Source organism: Syngnathus typhle, linkage group LG1 (genome assembly GCF_033458585.1).
Source record: "Syngnathus typhle isolate RoL2023-S1 ecotype Sweden linkage group LG1, RoL_Styp_1.0, whole genome shotgun sequence".
Lineage (NCBI taxonomy): Eukaryota > Metazoa > Chordata > Actinopteri > Syngnathiformes > Syngnathidae > Syngnathus > Syngnathus typhle.
Genome location: NC_083738.1, coordinates 21,697,810 through 21,712,866, shown reverse-complemented (window position 1 = coordinate 21,712,866; position 15,057 = coordinate 21,697,810). Strand labels below are relative to the sequence as shown.

Below are 15,057 nucleotides of genomic sequence, written 5' to 3'. Positions count from 1 at the left end.
ACAACACGATATACGATGCAACGCAATATGGCGTTTTGGGCCATTGGTTTTCTTTTTCAATTTGAACTGAACCGATTTCTTCTTGTGTGAAACGATGCCGTTGTCGACGTGGAGGAGTATCACCTCGAGGGGAAAAGCCTTTGGGAGGGAGGCGCTGAGGCGGAGCGGGCTGCGGGTGTGCCGCCGGCCAGCCGGCCGGCTGGCCACGGTGGAGCTCTCTCTGTCCGTCTCCTAGCCAGGGACGGATGGACGCGGCGGACAGCAGCAGCTGAAAAGTAAAACGGCTTGAAGGGACCTGGGTGAGCGTGGGACGAACCGACCCACCGACGGACCGACGGACGGACGGACCGACGTTGACTCACCCCGATGGGCCTGGGGCGGGCGCTAGACCATCCAGTAGAGCTGAAGCAGCAGGACGCACAGCGCCAGCAGAGCACAACTGTAGGACGGGGCAATCGAAGCGCTCGGTCCTTGAGGGTCACACGCAAAGAGGAAAGCGGTCAGCTTGGTTGGGGCGCATATCAAATAGAGACTGGAGTGACCCCGCTGGGGGGAGAGGACAGACTACTGACTGGTGCCCCCAGCGCCATCGCTTGGATTGACACCGGGCTTGGAGAGGACAACGTCGTCGTCGGCAACGCTGCTGAGGTCCAAGGCTGGGGACTCCTTCTCACTGCCGTCGAATTGTACGGCCACGCAAGTGTACTTGCCCGGGTTGGCTGAGCCATCGTTGATGATCAACTGCGCGTTGTTCAGAGCGAGTTTGTAGATCGGACCACCGGCGACAGCGGTGTCTCCCTTCTTCCACTTGAGTCCTTTGAAGCTCCCCGATGCGATGCAGGAGAGGGACACCTGCTTTGCAGCGACACGTTCAACGCTGACTCTGGTGACCGGCTCTGTGGGGGAAAAGGAAATGCGGCAGCACTTTACGGGCGGGCGGGCGCAAGCTTGCTGTGATGGCAGCGCGATGCGCGATTGAGGCAACTTGCTGCAAGTTTGACCTTTGGAAAGGGGCCGTGCTCTTAACATGCATTTGTCCACAAATTCAATCTACGGGCTTACAAGATGTCACCCCTTTTCAACAGCTTCCGGAAAAATCCAACGCAAAACTAGTTTGCGCTCCAATTGGAGATTGCTCGAGATGCAGATTGTTGGCTGGCTGGCTGGCTGGCACGCACAAAGAGGATTGGTCGCAGAAAGGGACACAGAGAGGGGGGACTGGCCTGCGACTTCAAACTCACCGTGAACCTGGACAAGGAACGCCACCATCTTGGTAACATCCGAACCCTGGATGGCCACGTACATCCCGGCAGCAGCCGAGTCAGCCTGGCTGATCAGATCATACCGCTCAGCGTTTACAAACTTTTTGTTGTCGACGCTGGCTCCTTCTTTGGCCCAATTGACAGCGTCTCCTGAGACGATGCCGTTAGATAATTTGAAGCTGTGTCCCTTGGTGACATCGCACACCTGGTTGGCCGCGCAGGTGACTGCCAGAAAAGAGAGGTGGCAAAAGCACAGTTAGTTATTTATTTCATTCTTTTTTGGGAAGCACAGTTACACACAGTTGCCGCGATTTCCACCCGTGTTTTGCGGGTGTTTGGTCTTATTTATTACTATCTCCGAACCACCTGAAGATGGAGCCAGAGCCTTGTCTAATAAAGACAGCGAGGGAGGGACCTCTGTTTCAAATGATAATAAAAACGCCGCACAAGCGGTCCGAGTCAAAAGAGTTTGGGAGACCATTTCCCCCAGGTGAGATGTTGGGAGGTGACTCGCGGCAGCAGATGATCCCGCTTCTGCTTTCTTTGCTCCACACTTGCCATGGACGCAACAAACGGATAGTAACCACACACACACACGCAGACTATAAAGAATGCCCGGCTTGATCCCCACAATTGTGCCCCCACTTGCACGTGAATTTGAGCAGCTGCCAAACTGCGTGACTGGCTTACAGGCAGGTTCCAACAACCAGCGGCACTAAAGGGAGGGCAACTTACTTACCTGGGTCAACGGCCACCGTGAAAGACTTGCTTTCCGAGTCTGCTGAGCCCCATTTTGCAGTGTACACGCCGCTGTCCTCTTTGGCCAAGCTCTCCATTGTTGCTTTCTGGCTGCCCTCACCATCCGTATACGTAGCCCTTCCCTCCGCGATGTCAGCGCCATCCTTCTTCCAGGTGACCTTTTTGGAGTCATGGCCGCTATCTAAGGTGACGCTTTGGCCCGCGTCGCAGGAGCACGCTTGGTCCGCAGCGCACGTGCAGACGGTTCCTGCCACTGAAACAAGCACAGGGGGCGAGCCAGAGGATTCGTCCCAGTCCGACACAATACAGCCGCTAGAACTTTGCAATGTTGACAGCGCAGCGCATCTCCAAAGACAACTTGCTGCCCTTTTACCTGGCTTAACGGGGCACCACGGCGAGAGGAGCAGCAGCACCAGTGCAACGCGCATCGAGAAGATCCGCATCTCCGACGCTCTCCAAAGCGCGCAGTCCACCAAAGAAAAGTTGTCTCTTGAGCGATGGACGATGGATGGATGCCACGATCCGGACGCAGAGAGCAGCTGGCGGTGAGTGAGTGCCGTGAAGGCGAAAGTGACGGCCGTAGCCCCGCGAGCTCAGACGCGCGTCGTCCGTCACATAGGCAGCAAAGCAAACGTCGAGCGGCTTTGATGCGCAGGGGACACGTCGAGCGCACCGAGCCCTGAGCCTTTAGTCTTTCATTTCAAAGCTTACGTCCCACGTCCGCCCGTCGGTCCGCCCGCCCGCTGCTTTCATTTCAAAGCGTACGTTCCACGTCCGTCCGTCCGTCGGTCGGTCGGTTGGTTGGTTGGTTGCTTGAGCCTTTAGCTTTCGTTGCAAAGCATCGGCCGGGGTTCAAAGCATTACGTGGGTAATGACTGGTGTCATTCATTCCAAAGAACAAACAGTCCCCGTGGGCACTCACGCACTGGCGAGAAACGTGCTGACAAAGACGCAATTAAGCCGGAGAACGGAACTCCTGAGCAAAGAATCCGAGCAGCTCGATCGCTTTCTTTTCCGACGAGTGAAGGAATGGGGTCGAAATACAAAAAGTCCTGCCTAGCTACAAAAACCGATATGCTCAAACGTCATTGAATAAAGTACATAAGCAGAAAAGTATATTCATTCACATATTAAATCCATAAAAGAGACATTTTAAGCCTATAATTCTACCTACACACCAAATCAATAAAGAAGACATAACTAAACATTTTTTGATAGGGGTCATGACAAAGGTTTCTATAACTTTATGATCTGATATGTATTTGTGAGCACTTTGAAACAACAAACCTTTTTGATATATGGCCTGAATGACCCTGTTGGATGCATGCCTGATGATTTTCTAAATCACGGACACTGCCAAAGTCGTCTAAAAACGTTCAGTACTTGATTGTATCTTATGTTTCGACTCATGCTAGACGCCAGTTTTCGATTACGACTGAACCTTCTGGACAGAGGGAAATATAAGACAAGATATGGTTGGAAGCATGACGAAACGAAGAATATGATGACGTAAGCAAGTGCATGGAGTATCAAAAGAACAAACAAACAAAAACATGGTAAGCGGTGAGTAAATAAAAATAAATAATAATAATAAAGATAAATTGATGATGTCGCAGGCAAAAGCTCACATAATTCCGTACAAAATGACACAATTGAAAGAATGACGAATGGAGGAGGTGCGACAGTGTATGTGCACGAATGGAGCAGAATGTTTACAGGAAGGTCACTTGGAGATACTAAAACCAGCAGGTGCCAGAGGGAGACAGCCGAGAACCCGGCCAAGGCCGAAAGACGGGATGGAAGACAACAGCCGAATGAATGGCCCATAATCGGCACCCGCCCCCACGGAACCAGCTCTCACCGAACCAGCACCCACTCCCGTGGAATCGAAATCCCCTGCGAACTCGCCCCACCCCAAAGGCCCATCAAACTCGGCCCACACCGACCGGCATGTGCAACTGGATATAAGCGGACCAAAGAACCTTGAACGTTGCCTTTTCTGAATGGAGACTTTCTGCTCTTGAAAGGCCCAGCGCTGTATTGTAGCTTCCTGAAAACAGAGCTTTCTTAGCAAGAATTGTGATTGAACTCAACCAACCAGTGTAAGTCTCATTTCTGCTTCAGTGTCTTAGCATTTTCCTAAATCTGAAGAAATCAAACGAGCACGCAGTGAGTAAATTGGAGAACAGGTGATTGGCAATGGCTTTTGCCGTGAGGCGCGGATAGCGCGCTCCCTAAATTGTGGCCCAAAATCCAACACGAGCCAAACAGTACGCTTGGATGAGAAATTCAGTTCAGTTCAAATGGCACGCGAGAGATCCTTTGGAAACCGAGCCCGCTGCGTCAAACATTTGGACTTGCGGGCTGAATTGGGTTTGGACCAGGAGCCGATGGATGTAGTAGTGTTTGTGTGAAGTCAAGATAAAGAAAGAGCCAATGATTGTACCACACACACACACACACACACACACACACAAATTTGTCCTCTGCATTTAACCCATCCATCCCCGAGGGGAAGGGAGGGTGGGCGGCAGCGGTCGGTGCCGCGCCCGGGAATCATTTGGTGAGCTAACCCTGCCGCGCCCGGGAATCATTTGGTGAGCTAACCCTAAAATTCCAACCCTCAATGCTGAGGGCCAAGCAGGGAGGCAATGGTCATAGAAATGACCTGTAAAGGTCATTGCGTCAAAGGTTCATGGAGAAAAAAACTAAAGAAGCTCTTTGAAAACAAGTGCAAATGTACATTAACAGCAAGCATGAAACAAAACGTTTCAGCCCAAATCAACGGACGGCAAAGGCATGCTCAGCGCCCGCCTTCCAACCTGTCCAAGTTAAGATGAGTCGCAAACAGGTGGTGGCGCATCAATGTCCTTGAGCATCCTGCGTTGTTTCAAAATGAGAATCGGGTCAAGTGGATTGGTATCGCCCTAAATCACAAGGAATTCTCAAAGGGCTTCCTTCACGTGTACCAAACAAAAGAAAAGAGACACTTGTTCTCATAGTCGCTAGTTGAAAATGAGAGTGGTGGCGAGTTTCCATTCCTGCTATTTGTCTTTTCAAAATGCTTCTTTTTCCTTTCTCTCTCTCGGACGGGGCTTTGGTTTTGTTCACGTGACCGAACGTCTGCTCAGGCACCTCGGTCGAGCCAGGGCGTCCACCACTGCTCTCATTGGCTGAGTAGAGCTCTCTCTCTTTTTGTCAACTAAAGCTGAAGGTGTTTGTAAATTGCTACTATTTCCACGCCAATCCCTCTGTATTGATCCTATTGTCAGGTCTAAATACCATCAGACATTTATTTACACACTGGAAACAAAGAGGATGAAGACAACCAGTATTCTTTTGCTCGCGAGGAGAATTCGGTAGAAGGCCCAGTTCACAGTCCTCCACCAATTCTGACCTGCCCTACCGTCATCTCCTCTTTTTATATTGGGTTGCCCTGGTTACAAGAGGCGTTGCTACACTAAAGGGAGGGGAGAGTGTGAATGTAGCAACGCTGTTCAGCTAGCTAATAATGTTGTGTGGTGCGAGGCCGCATGGCCTTGGCCGATCTGTGACCCCAGGAATGCAGAGTCTGTTCTTAGATGGTTGGCATCCTCGTTCCCGGCTGCAATCTCCAAAACTGGATGCCGTGTCTCTGTAAAACAATGCTCCAGACTTTCTTGCTACATTTCATACAATAATAATGAGTAAATAATCAGATACCTCTCGTGCATACACTCCAACAAACGTTAAGTAGATGTGAGATAACTTGCATGAAGTCTACTTAAACAAACATTGAGTAAATATGGGATAACTAGAAACTGTCTCGGACAAAAGCAATTAACAGAGAAAAAGGACTTCTCTTGAACTAACAAAGAACAAAGATGTTCTGTTTCTAACTAGTGAGGGCCTCTCACAGATAAGACACGGAAGGGAGTATAAGGACTCCCCAAGGCTAGCCGGTACATATGTTGACTTGAGCGAAGATACGAGCCGGTCCCATCTGGCGTAATCGGAGACAATGACACCCGAAGTGGTTAAGGTTTGTCTTTTGATGCAGGATGCTTGGTCTCGGTGTGCCGAAGCCGTTTCGAAGGATTCATTGCCTCGTTAGCTAGCCTCTCGCCACATATTATGCAGAGTGAGTTTAGCGCGTCAGAGTCCCCTGTGGCGATAAATCAACATTTGAAATAGGACTCCAGAAATGTTCTTTTACGTGCAGCTTTCCTTTTCTTAGAAGTCATAGCCTCTTCTTCCGTCTCCTCGTTGGGCTTTTTTCCCTTTCCGCAGAAGCTTTCCAAACATTTCTGTTTCTTGCTCATTTTCGCGGGCTCGACTGAGGTGACATGCCACGTGACCGAGACGAGCGTCTTGACCTGAACCGACGGATGTAATTGAGAGAGAATCGCCGATTTTAAAAATATTTTTCAAAATAACTTCGTACTCATTGTTGCTAGCTTTGCGGGCTTCACTGGGGAAACATGTCACGTGACTGGGTCGAGCGTCTTGACCTGAATTAATTGATCGTCGATACTTTTTTTTTTTTTCTCCTCGGCGGCCCGGTACCAAGTGACCCACGGACCCGCGGCCCGGTGGTTGGGGACCACTGCTCTAAAGGTTCCGAGAATCCGGTGAAATGGCTGCACGCACCTAAGCGCCGCGGCCGGAAACCGAGACCGAATGACCGTGACCTTCTATCCCTCAGACTGCCTTAAAAACCCACCCGAGTGTGTAAAGGACATCACCAAATGGGCTCAGGAAAGCTTCGGAAAACCGCTGCCAGTAAATACAGCTCGATGTTACGACACCGGTAAGTGCGGGTTGAAACCCGACCGCCGTGCAAAGCAAAAGCCGTTGGCCAACAACCTCCAGAAACGCCGCCGGGTTCTCTGGGCCCGCCCGCCCGACCGAGCTCATGTCAAATGGACTGATGATGCGCAATGAAAAAGTGTTTTGTGGTCTGACGAGCCCACTTGTCAAATTGTTTCCCAAAACACTGGACCTTGTGTCCTCCGGGCCAAAGAGGAAGCGGACCGTCCGGACTGTTCAAAAGCCAACATCTGTGATGGGTGTTACTAGGTTTTGATAGGACCGTGATTGTCCATGCATAATGCGCAAAATCTAACTAATTTATTGTCCTAAAATCTGGGGTGCGTATTATGCATGGGTACGACAATTTGCTGTCGCAACTTGGTTGTGCACGTTATTGAAGCTCAATAAAAACACTTTGGAAAAAAAAAACAAAGATCACAAAACCGTCAAGAGGGGTGACGCTGCCTTGCTTAGGCTCAATAAAAACACTTTGAAAAAAAAAAAAAAGATCACAAAACCACCAAGAGGGGTGACACTGCCTTGCTTACCTGACGGCTCAATAAAAACACCTTTGGGGGGGAAAAAAAAAGAAAACCATCAAGAGGGGTGCCGCTGCCTTGCTTACCTGACGGCTGTTTTCGTTTGCGGCACCTATGCTGCGACAAGCCATACGGCAAAAACTTGCCAGACTGACGTCACGCCGAGTCTCGATCGATTTACGGCATTGATGCGAGTATGGTTGAGGCGTACTTTTATTCTACATTTCCTTCATTGGCTTTTGTAAGGTCCTACATATGCGCTTTTGTATGCTTCGACGTGCGGGACTCATGGCTGTAAGAAGGAAGAAGACCTCGGGTGTGAGCCAAAGAAGCATCTGACCCCGCCCACATGCACACGTCATGCGATCAAACTTTATTTCACTGCCAATGTACAATCCGGCTGAAAGGGAGGAGACAACGCGATGCAAATAACCTTGAAGAAATCAAGCATAATAAAGAAATCAAGCCGCGAGAAAACATCGCGAGCAAAACAAAACAAATAACCGTGAATAAATCGAGCGAGCAGTATCGCAAGGGTGCTGCAATGCAATTTGAACCGATTTCTTCTCTGCCGTTGTCGACATGCAGTATCACACCTCGAGGGGGAAAGCCTTTGGGGGGGAGGCGCTGAGGTGGAGCGGGCTGCGGGTGGAGGCCCATCTTTTGGGGGGGGAGGCGCTGAGGTGGAGCGGGCTGCGGGTGGAGGCCCCAAGTGTGCCGTCCCCTAGTAGGCTTTCGTGTGGGTGGGTCACAAAGAGAAACAGGTCATTTCAAATATGGACTGTGGTGACCCCTGCTGGGGCACGAAGACTACTCACCACTGCTGCTCACTCCAGTTCGAAAGGCTTGGACTCTTTCTCTTTGCCGTCGAATTGTACGGCCACGCAAGTGTACTTGCCCGGGTTGGCTGAGCCATCCTTGATGATCAACTGCGCGTTGTTCAGAGCGAGTTTGTAGTTCGGACCACCGGCGACAGCGGTGTCTCCCTTCTTCCACTTGAGTTCTTTGAAGCTCCCCGATGCGATGCAGGAGAGGGACACCTGATTTGCAGCGACACGTTCAACGCGGACTGTGGCGACCGGCTCTGTGGGGGAAAAGGAAATGCGGCAGCACTTTACGGGCGGGCGGGCGCAAGCTTGCTGTGATGGCAGCGCGATGCGCGATTGAGGCAACTTGTTGCAAGTTTGACCTTTGGAAAGGGGGCGTGCTATTAACATGCATTTGTCCACAAATTCGATCTACGGGCTTACAAGATGCATTGCTCGAGATGTAGATTGTTGGCTGGCTGGCTGGCTGGCGAGCACGCACAAAGAGGATTGGTCGCAGAAAGGGACACAGAAAGGGGGGACTGGCCTGAGGCTTCAAACTCACCGTGAACCTGGACAAGGAACGCCTTCGTCTTGGTAACATCCGAACCCTCGATGGCCACGTACATCCCGGTGTCACCAATTGTCAGCGATGAGACCGTTGCCTTTCCAGGGTCCGACGTACTAACAGATGAAGTAACGGCGCCGCCATTCTTCTTCCAGGCGATTTGAGCGCCGGTGAAACCGCTGTCTAAGGTGACGCTTTGACCCACGTTGCAGGAGCACGCTTTGTCCGCTTTGCACGTGCAGCCGGTTCCTGCCACTGAAACAAGCACAAGGGGCGAGCCAGAGGATTCGTCCCAGTCCGACACAATACAGCCGTTTGAACTTTGCAATGTTGACAGCGCAGCGCATCTCCAAAGACAACTTGCTGCCCTTTTACCTGACTTTACGGGGCGCCACGGCGAGAGGAGCAACAGCACCAATGCAACGCGCATCGAGAAGCTCCGCATTTCCGACGCTCTCCAAAGCGCGCAGTCCACCAAAGAAAAGTTGTCTCTTGAGCGATGGATGCCACGATCCGGACGCAGAGAGCAGCTGGCGGTGAGTGAGTGCCGTGAAGGCGAAAGTGACGGCCGTAGCCCCGCGAGCTCAGACGCGCGTCGTCCGTCACATAGGCAGCAAAGCAAACGTCGAGCGGCTTTGACGCGCAGGGGACACGTCGAGCGCACCGAGCCCTGAGCCTTTAGCCTTTCATTTCAAAGCGTACGTTCCACGTCCGTCCGCCCGCCCGCTACTTTCATGTCAAAGCGGCCCACGTCCGTCTGCTGAAGGGGACACGTCGAACCGCCCAAGCCCTTTGCTTTCATTTCGGACTTTGGACATGCCTGGTTGACGCAAACAAGTTGCTGTTGTTTTTTTTTTTAAATGATAGGCTTATATTCTTGGTGGCACATTTTTACATGCAATACTGGAAGAGTGCTTGTGCAATTAAATCAACGTTAATGTTTGTGCATTTTGTCTCCTGTCATTTTCATATCTGCTGAAAGTCCTGAAAGTGTTCGTCACCTCTATGTTGAACAGAGGCTGAGATGTACCGAAGGCAAATTCCGTATTTGGCATGCTCAAACGCGGCGAATAAAAACCAAAAACATCTTGATTCTTGTTGATCAAAATGTCTTTCAGAGCTTTGTCGCTTTCATTTGATGTGTCCGACCGATTGAGGAAAAGAAATGAGGCCTGGTGGCAGACACGGTTTCTCTTCTACTGTTCACCTGACGTCTTCTCGTGATTCCTTTTAGGGAGGGAAAGCCACCCCGAGAAAAAGAATAAACCGTGATGCAACCTAAGATGACGTTGTGGAGTCGTTTTCATTCATTCGAGCACCGCCTGGCCAAATACAAGCGCTTTCGAACAATACAAAGAAGACTTTTAAGAAATTCGGACGCTAACCAGAAAAGATGTATGGACGAAAAAAGAAAGTCCCCACATTCACAGTGTCTTGACAACTTCAATGAACCAATTGATACATTCAATTCATTTCCTCCCTCGGGCAAAAATGTGATTGTCTTTCTAAAAGAAAAATAGAAACTACTTTTGAACACTCGCGTCATACCGATTCTCACAAAGTTCACAACAATGGGAACACTGAAGCCACACAGGAAATAAAGATATAAATAAATACAATAAAGCAGACTTAGACTTGGAATATTTATTTTTCGAGAGGACTACGATGAGAGAAAAAAAAAAATCAAAGAAAAGAAAAAAGACCGGAAAGAACTGGTGGCACAGCAAGAAGACCGAAAAGGTATCCATTCAGAGACAACCGTTCATTCACACGAGGTTGAAAATTGCATGTAGAAGAGCAACCAACGTGCTTGACTTGGTCGATGGGTTAACTCTCGCAGAAAGCCACCGCCGTCGTTTCATATTAGGTGTGCGTGGTGGCCTTGTTTACTTTCATTCGTCGATTAGTTCACTTTCACAGAAAGCTGCCACGGTCTTTTTCATTTTTGGTGGTGCGCGCGCGTGTGGCCTTGACGTTTACGTTCATTCGTCGATTAGTTCATTTCCACAGAAAGCTACCACGGTCTTTTCGTATTTGGCGAGTGGGGCCTTGACGTTTACATCTCACGCACGTGCGTGTCGACGCGGCTCGGTTGTTTCCCAACATATAAGCTCGTCTGAACCTGCAAACCGCATTGACGTTGCCTCATTCAAAGGCCGCTCTTTGACTTCATACATTGGCGTGACTATCGATATGCAAATGCGCTCCATTAAATTCTCCACAGAAGTCAGGAGAAAATCAGAAGAGTGGGTTGTGTGTTTGGGAGAGGCTCAACGAAGTGACAATGACCTTTTTTCTTTGTCTCTGACGCCCCCTAGTGGACAGTCCTCTCCTTCTGCCTCTGGTAGTCTGAAATGATTGGAACAGAAGTTTGGCATTCGTTTAAATGGCTGTAGGAAAGAACCTCTTCATAAAAGTCTCGAACAAAGAGACTGAAAAGCAGGCACAAGTGTCATTGTGGCAAGTTTCCAACACATTACCGCAGACTTAATTTAGCAATCACTTGGTCCGTTATGCGGGCGAGGTTAGTGTTTTGTGGACGTTCTCGATCATACCAAAAGGATAGCTTTTAAGTCGACTGCATTCCAATTTGTATATCTGACTTACGGTTTTATTCATTGAAGTTCAAGCACATTTGACATTCTTTGCAAACTAAATTGAATTGGAATATTGCACATTAGAAATATTCTTTTGGCACAGGGCACGTCAGCCAACTTACTGTAAGGAAAAAAGCGGACCCTCATCAGGATTTCCCGTGCAGTCTTTAGAATATCCACAGCCTGAAGATGTGCACACACGTACAGACACACAACGGGTTCGGCTAGGTTAAGACTTTTTCGAATGGTCAGTGACGAGCCAGAAACAAAGCGTTACTTCAGTCGTTACCTAGCATCCTTGTAGCCTTGCGCAAATATGGTATGTGACCGGATCCTCATGGATCAAACACGAAATTTGAGTGACATATTTATAAGAGCCACTTCAAAATGATGTACAATATACACGCATGGAACAAGCACATCGATTCTAGATGACGTGATCTGGACATGATCGTACTGGTGTGAGGGAAAACCCTAAAGAGTTGGTGACATACGTCGATGACGTGGCGTGTCACCTTTCATACGTAGCATCAATTGATGACACTGACGACTCATCAAATCGTAGAAGTGGGCATTGTTTGGATTTGGACCATTCCGACGATTCTTCCATTCAGTTCCTGCCCCAAGTGATGTTTTAGACAAAACCACGGGAAATGGATTCTGAAACTCAATACGGTCTCTAGAATGGAATTCCAAACATACTCTCTTGATGAATTTTGCCTCAGACAGCAGCAGGTAAGGGTTAATCTACCATGGTTGCTGTGCAACGCGGCCACACGCCTTCTGCTCAATTTGGTGCAAGAGGGTGACATTTTGGTGTATTTTCAACTTTTACTGGTCGACATTGATGCAGAAACATTTTTAAAATGATGTTCGAGGCGATTGATTTTCAAGAAGGTTCCCTTGCTTACCACGTATTTGTTCCACAAAGTACACAATAAATAATATAACTTACTCTGGAATGTTCGATGTCTTGGAAGTCCACCTCGTTGACGGAAAGAACTTGGTCTCCTTCCTGTAGTCCTGCACGGTGAGCGTCAGAGTCCGGAACCACCTGACAAACAACGCCCAACGGGATACAATGATCAACGAATATACTTCATGAAGTTATTTTTCTGGAACACGATTCTTGGTTCCAAGCAGCTTCCATAGTTCAACATTAGACTCCATAAAGTCCTAGACATTGGTTAGAATATGCAATTTTCTTTATATTTCGAGGGACAAAAGTGTAAAATAGGTATCACTTTTAGCGACAGTTTTGTATTCATATATCAATCCCAAAGAGGACCTTTAAATACTACAATGTAATTCAAATTTATCAAGGATTGTGTTCATCTAAAAAAAAAAAAAATCAACTGAGTAAAACTACACGACACTGTACCCACGCAGTACGCTATGTGCAAATTTACAGATTCAAACCTTTTTTTAGCATATCTTCCGTTATTGGCTGAAAAACGTTTGCGCTTTCTAAAAAAGTCCACAAGATGGCGACAGAACTCAGCCCAAATGAAAAGCAGTTATACTGACCTAATTTAGAAAGGTAATACGTTGTTATAAGATGGCTTAGACATGATAACGTGTTTTGTGATTGTAGTGTTGCTGTATATGCATCAAAATAAAGTAATATTATAAAATATGGGAAAAGCAGTATGGAAGATGACTGGATATATTCTATTCTTTTTTTATGGGGGGAGTGGCACTTGAAAAGTCCGTTTACTTTTCGGAGAAATGAAGCAAAATTAGGACTCGTTTTGAAGGGGGGGGGAGAAAAAAAATCACTTACAATTGTAAACTGGATCTTTCTGAGAAATCTGAATTTCTAGTTAAATCCATATCGTCAAGCCTTGCATGGCACGCACGCACACATTGAGGGATATTTAACCTTGGATATGAAGATTCCCAGCTGCGAAGCCTTGCCACCGCGAATGTTGAAGCCAAGCTGCGCTCCCGGAGGTTTCTTCAAGACCACTGTGCGTGGGAGGAACTGGGTCAGCTCATTGTTGTAATCAGGGTGGCGAATCCTCTAAAACAACACAGTGAAAACTGTTCAATATGATGTCAAATCTACAACTTAGGGCACAAACTCAGTTGAACTGAGTGACTGCGGTAAATGATGAAATATGTAATCAGTGACGTGCATGTCGCATCTTAACGTAATTGATCACAGCAGTCACACATTTGCTCAGGAGCACAAACAGTTTGAGCCAGGAAAAAAACAACAACCCGCATTCAATATTGATTCTTTTACAATCCGGCATGTCGAATGTGCTGTAACACAAACACAGTAGCTCGCCTCTTGAGGAGGTATCCATGCTGGAGGGTTCTCATAAGAGGGCAAGAAGACCACTGGGAGTTGATAGTCATCATAAGGAATCTTCTGATCCATTGCCGCTGCATACCCATAAATAAACACATTAACACACATGCACGCGCACACAAAATTCTTATTTGCCAACACAATTTACAATGCACAATGGTTTCATTAGCATTTCAAAGTTAGTGTTAAGGTTCTAAATTAGGATTTGTACTCAAGCCCAGTGATTGGGTTTCAAGTCTATTGAACTTCCCTTCTTCATTCAACTTTCCTTTCAATTTGAAAAACTACTTTTTCTTCCTACCATTTATTCTTGTTTCCTTCTGGTTGTCCGTCCTACGTTAATTTCTCTATTAATTCAGTCTTGTTACCTTCCCACTTTTAATACTCATTGACTTAGTTATGTCCAAGCTCACGCCGCCCTATACGTACATACATCGATGTTTTCTTCTTTCATTCCTACATTATACTCATTTTTCTGACACGCTTCCCCCTTTCAAAATAGTTTCCCTTCCTTCGTTTCATTCTTCCTAGCCTTGATAATAAATTGATTTCAAATAATGCTAGACGGATCCTGTATGGGGTGCAGACAATCGAAACGTATAAAACGCCGTTTTCATCGCATTGTCACATACTTGACGAGACTAAAATACTCTGGAATTTTTAATATTTTTGAAACCAGGGTGAAACACAAACGAAAGGAAGCACACCCCTTGTCGTTTTACTTGTAAACAAGATCGCAGCTAGCATTTAAGTTAGCTTAGCGGCTGGCCGCAGTTGTCCAGCAGGCGTCAAACGAGCGGTTTTGTCACATTTACCACACGTTAATACACTAGTACAATCTTCGAAAAGAAAACGGCGCATAGGTTTAATAAATATATATATATAAATAAAAAATATATTGCAAATAAAAGCAATACAAATCCATGTCTTCAACTCACCCGACGGCACTGTCTGCCTCTGTGCAACTAGAACGGCTTCTTCTTTTTTTAAATGTTACAATCTGACTTTTTCTTGCAACGTCGTCCCCTGTCTACGCAAGGGAGCATTGCACATGCATCGCATTTGTAAATTAATCTTTGTGCCACTGGCAACAGAATACCCTCGGTGCCAAGTGCACATTCTGTTGCCTGCTGCATACGCTAAAAAATACAGTAAGAATTACACCTAGATAACTAGAAATAACTTTTGATTGGCAAGAATTGATTGAGGCACCTCCAGCATATTTTTGCGAGTGGTCAAAAGGTCAAATTAGACAATTCCATGTTGCAAGTGTGTGCACGAGTTGACAGCTGTGCAGTGCAAGTTAGCAAAACACTAGATGTGATCTTGACTCGTAGATATAGTTGCAATCAAATCCCCAGATACTGTGGCAAAAATCAGGATAGTCAAAAGTTGTGTTGTTACTGGCGTCATAAGCG

General features: G+C 47.5%; 3 protein-coding genes across 5 annotated transcripts; all 3 read right to left on the bottom strand.

The window, feature by feature from the left end:
- Window positions 1-522: 522 nt before the first annotated feature.
- Window positions 523-2,098, bottom strand: LOC133153798 (uncharacterized). Its single transcript, XM_061277977.1, has 3 exons — window positions 2,002-2,098; window positions 1,242-1,487; window positions 523-896 (listed from the first exon to the last, which is right to left on the bottom strand). Exons 1-3 carry the CDS (start codon window positions 2,096-2,098, stop codon window positions 565-567), a joined length of 675 nt encoding a protein of 224 aa, XP_061133961.1. The 3' UTR covers window positions 523-564.
- Window positions 2,099-7,704: 5,606 nt separating this feature from the next.
- Window positions 7,705-9,526, bottom strand: LOC133157973 (contactin-3-like). The gene is made up of 4 exons (XM_061284691.1): window positions 9,101-9,526; window positions 8,723-8,980; window positions 8,170-8,435; window positions 7,705-8,083 (listed from the first exon to the last, which is right to left on the bottom strand). Exons 1-3 carry the CDS (start codon window positions 9,168-9,170, stop codon window positions 8,179-8,181), a joined length of 585 nt encoding a protein of 194 aa, XP_061140675.1. The 5' UTR covers window positions 9,171-9,526; the 3' UTR covers window positions 7,705-8,083; window positions 8,170-8,178.
- An 828-nt stretch (window positions 9,527-10,354) lies between these two features.
- pdzd11 (PDZ domain containing 11) lies at window positions 10,355-14,656 on the bottom strand. Of its 3 annotated transcripts, XM_061284713.1 has the most exons (6): window positions 14,578-14,656; window positions 13,616-13,713; window positions 13,205-13,345; window positions 12,278-12,376; window positions 11,445-11,505; window positions 10,355-11,074 (listed from the first exon to the last, which is right to left on the bottom strand). In XM_061284713.1, exons 2-6 carry the CDS (start codon window positions 13,706-13,708, stop codon window positions 11,040-11,042), a joined length of 429 nt encoding a protein of 142 aa, XP_061140697.1. In that variant the 5' UTR covers window positions 13,709-13,713; window positions 14,578-14,656; the 3' UTR covers window positions 10,355-11,039. The 3 variants fall into 3 exon arrangements, with proteins under 3 accessions (XP_061140697.1, XP_061140686.1, XP_061140706.1); XM_061284702.1 differs by lacking the exon at window positions 11,445-11,505; XM_061284722.1 differs by lacking the exons at window positions 10,355-11,074; window positions 11,445-11,505 and adding an exon at window positions 11,570-11,939.
- Between the last annotated feature and the right edge of the window lie 401 nt (window positions 14,657-15,057).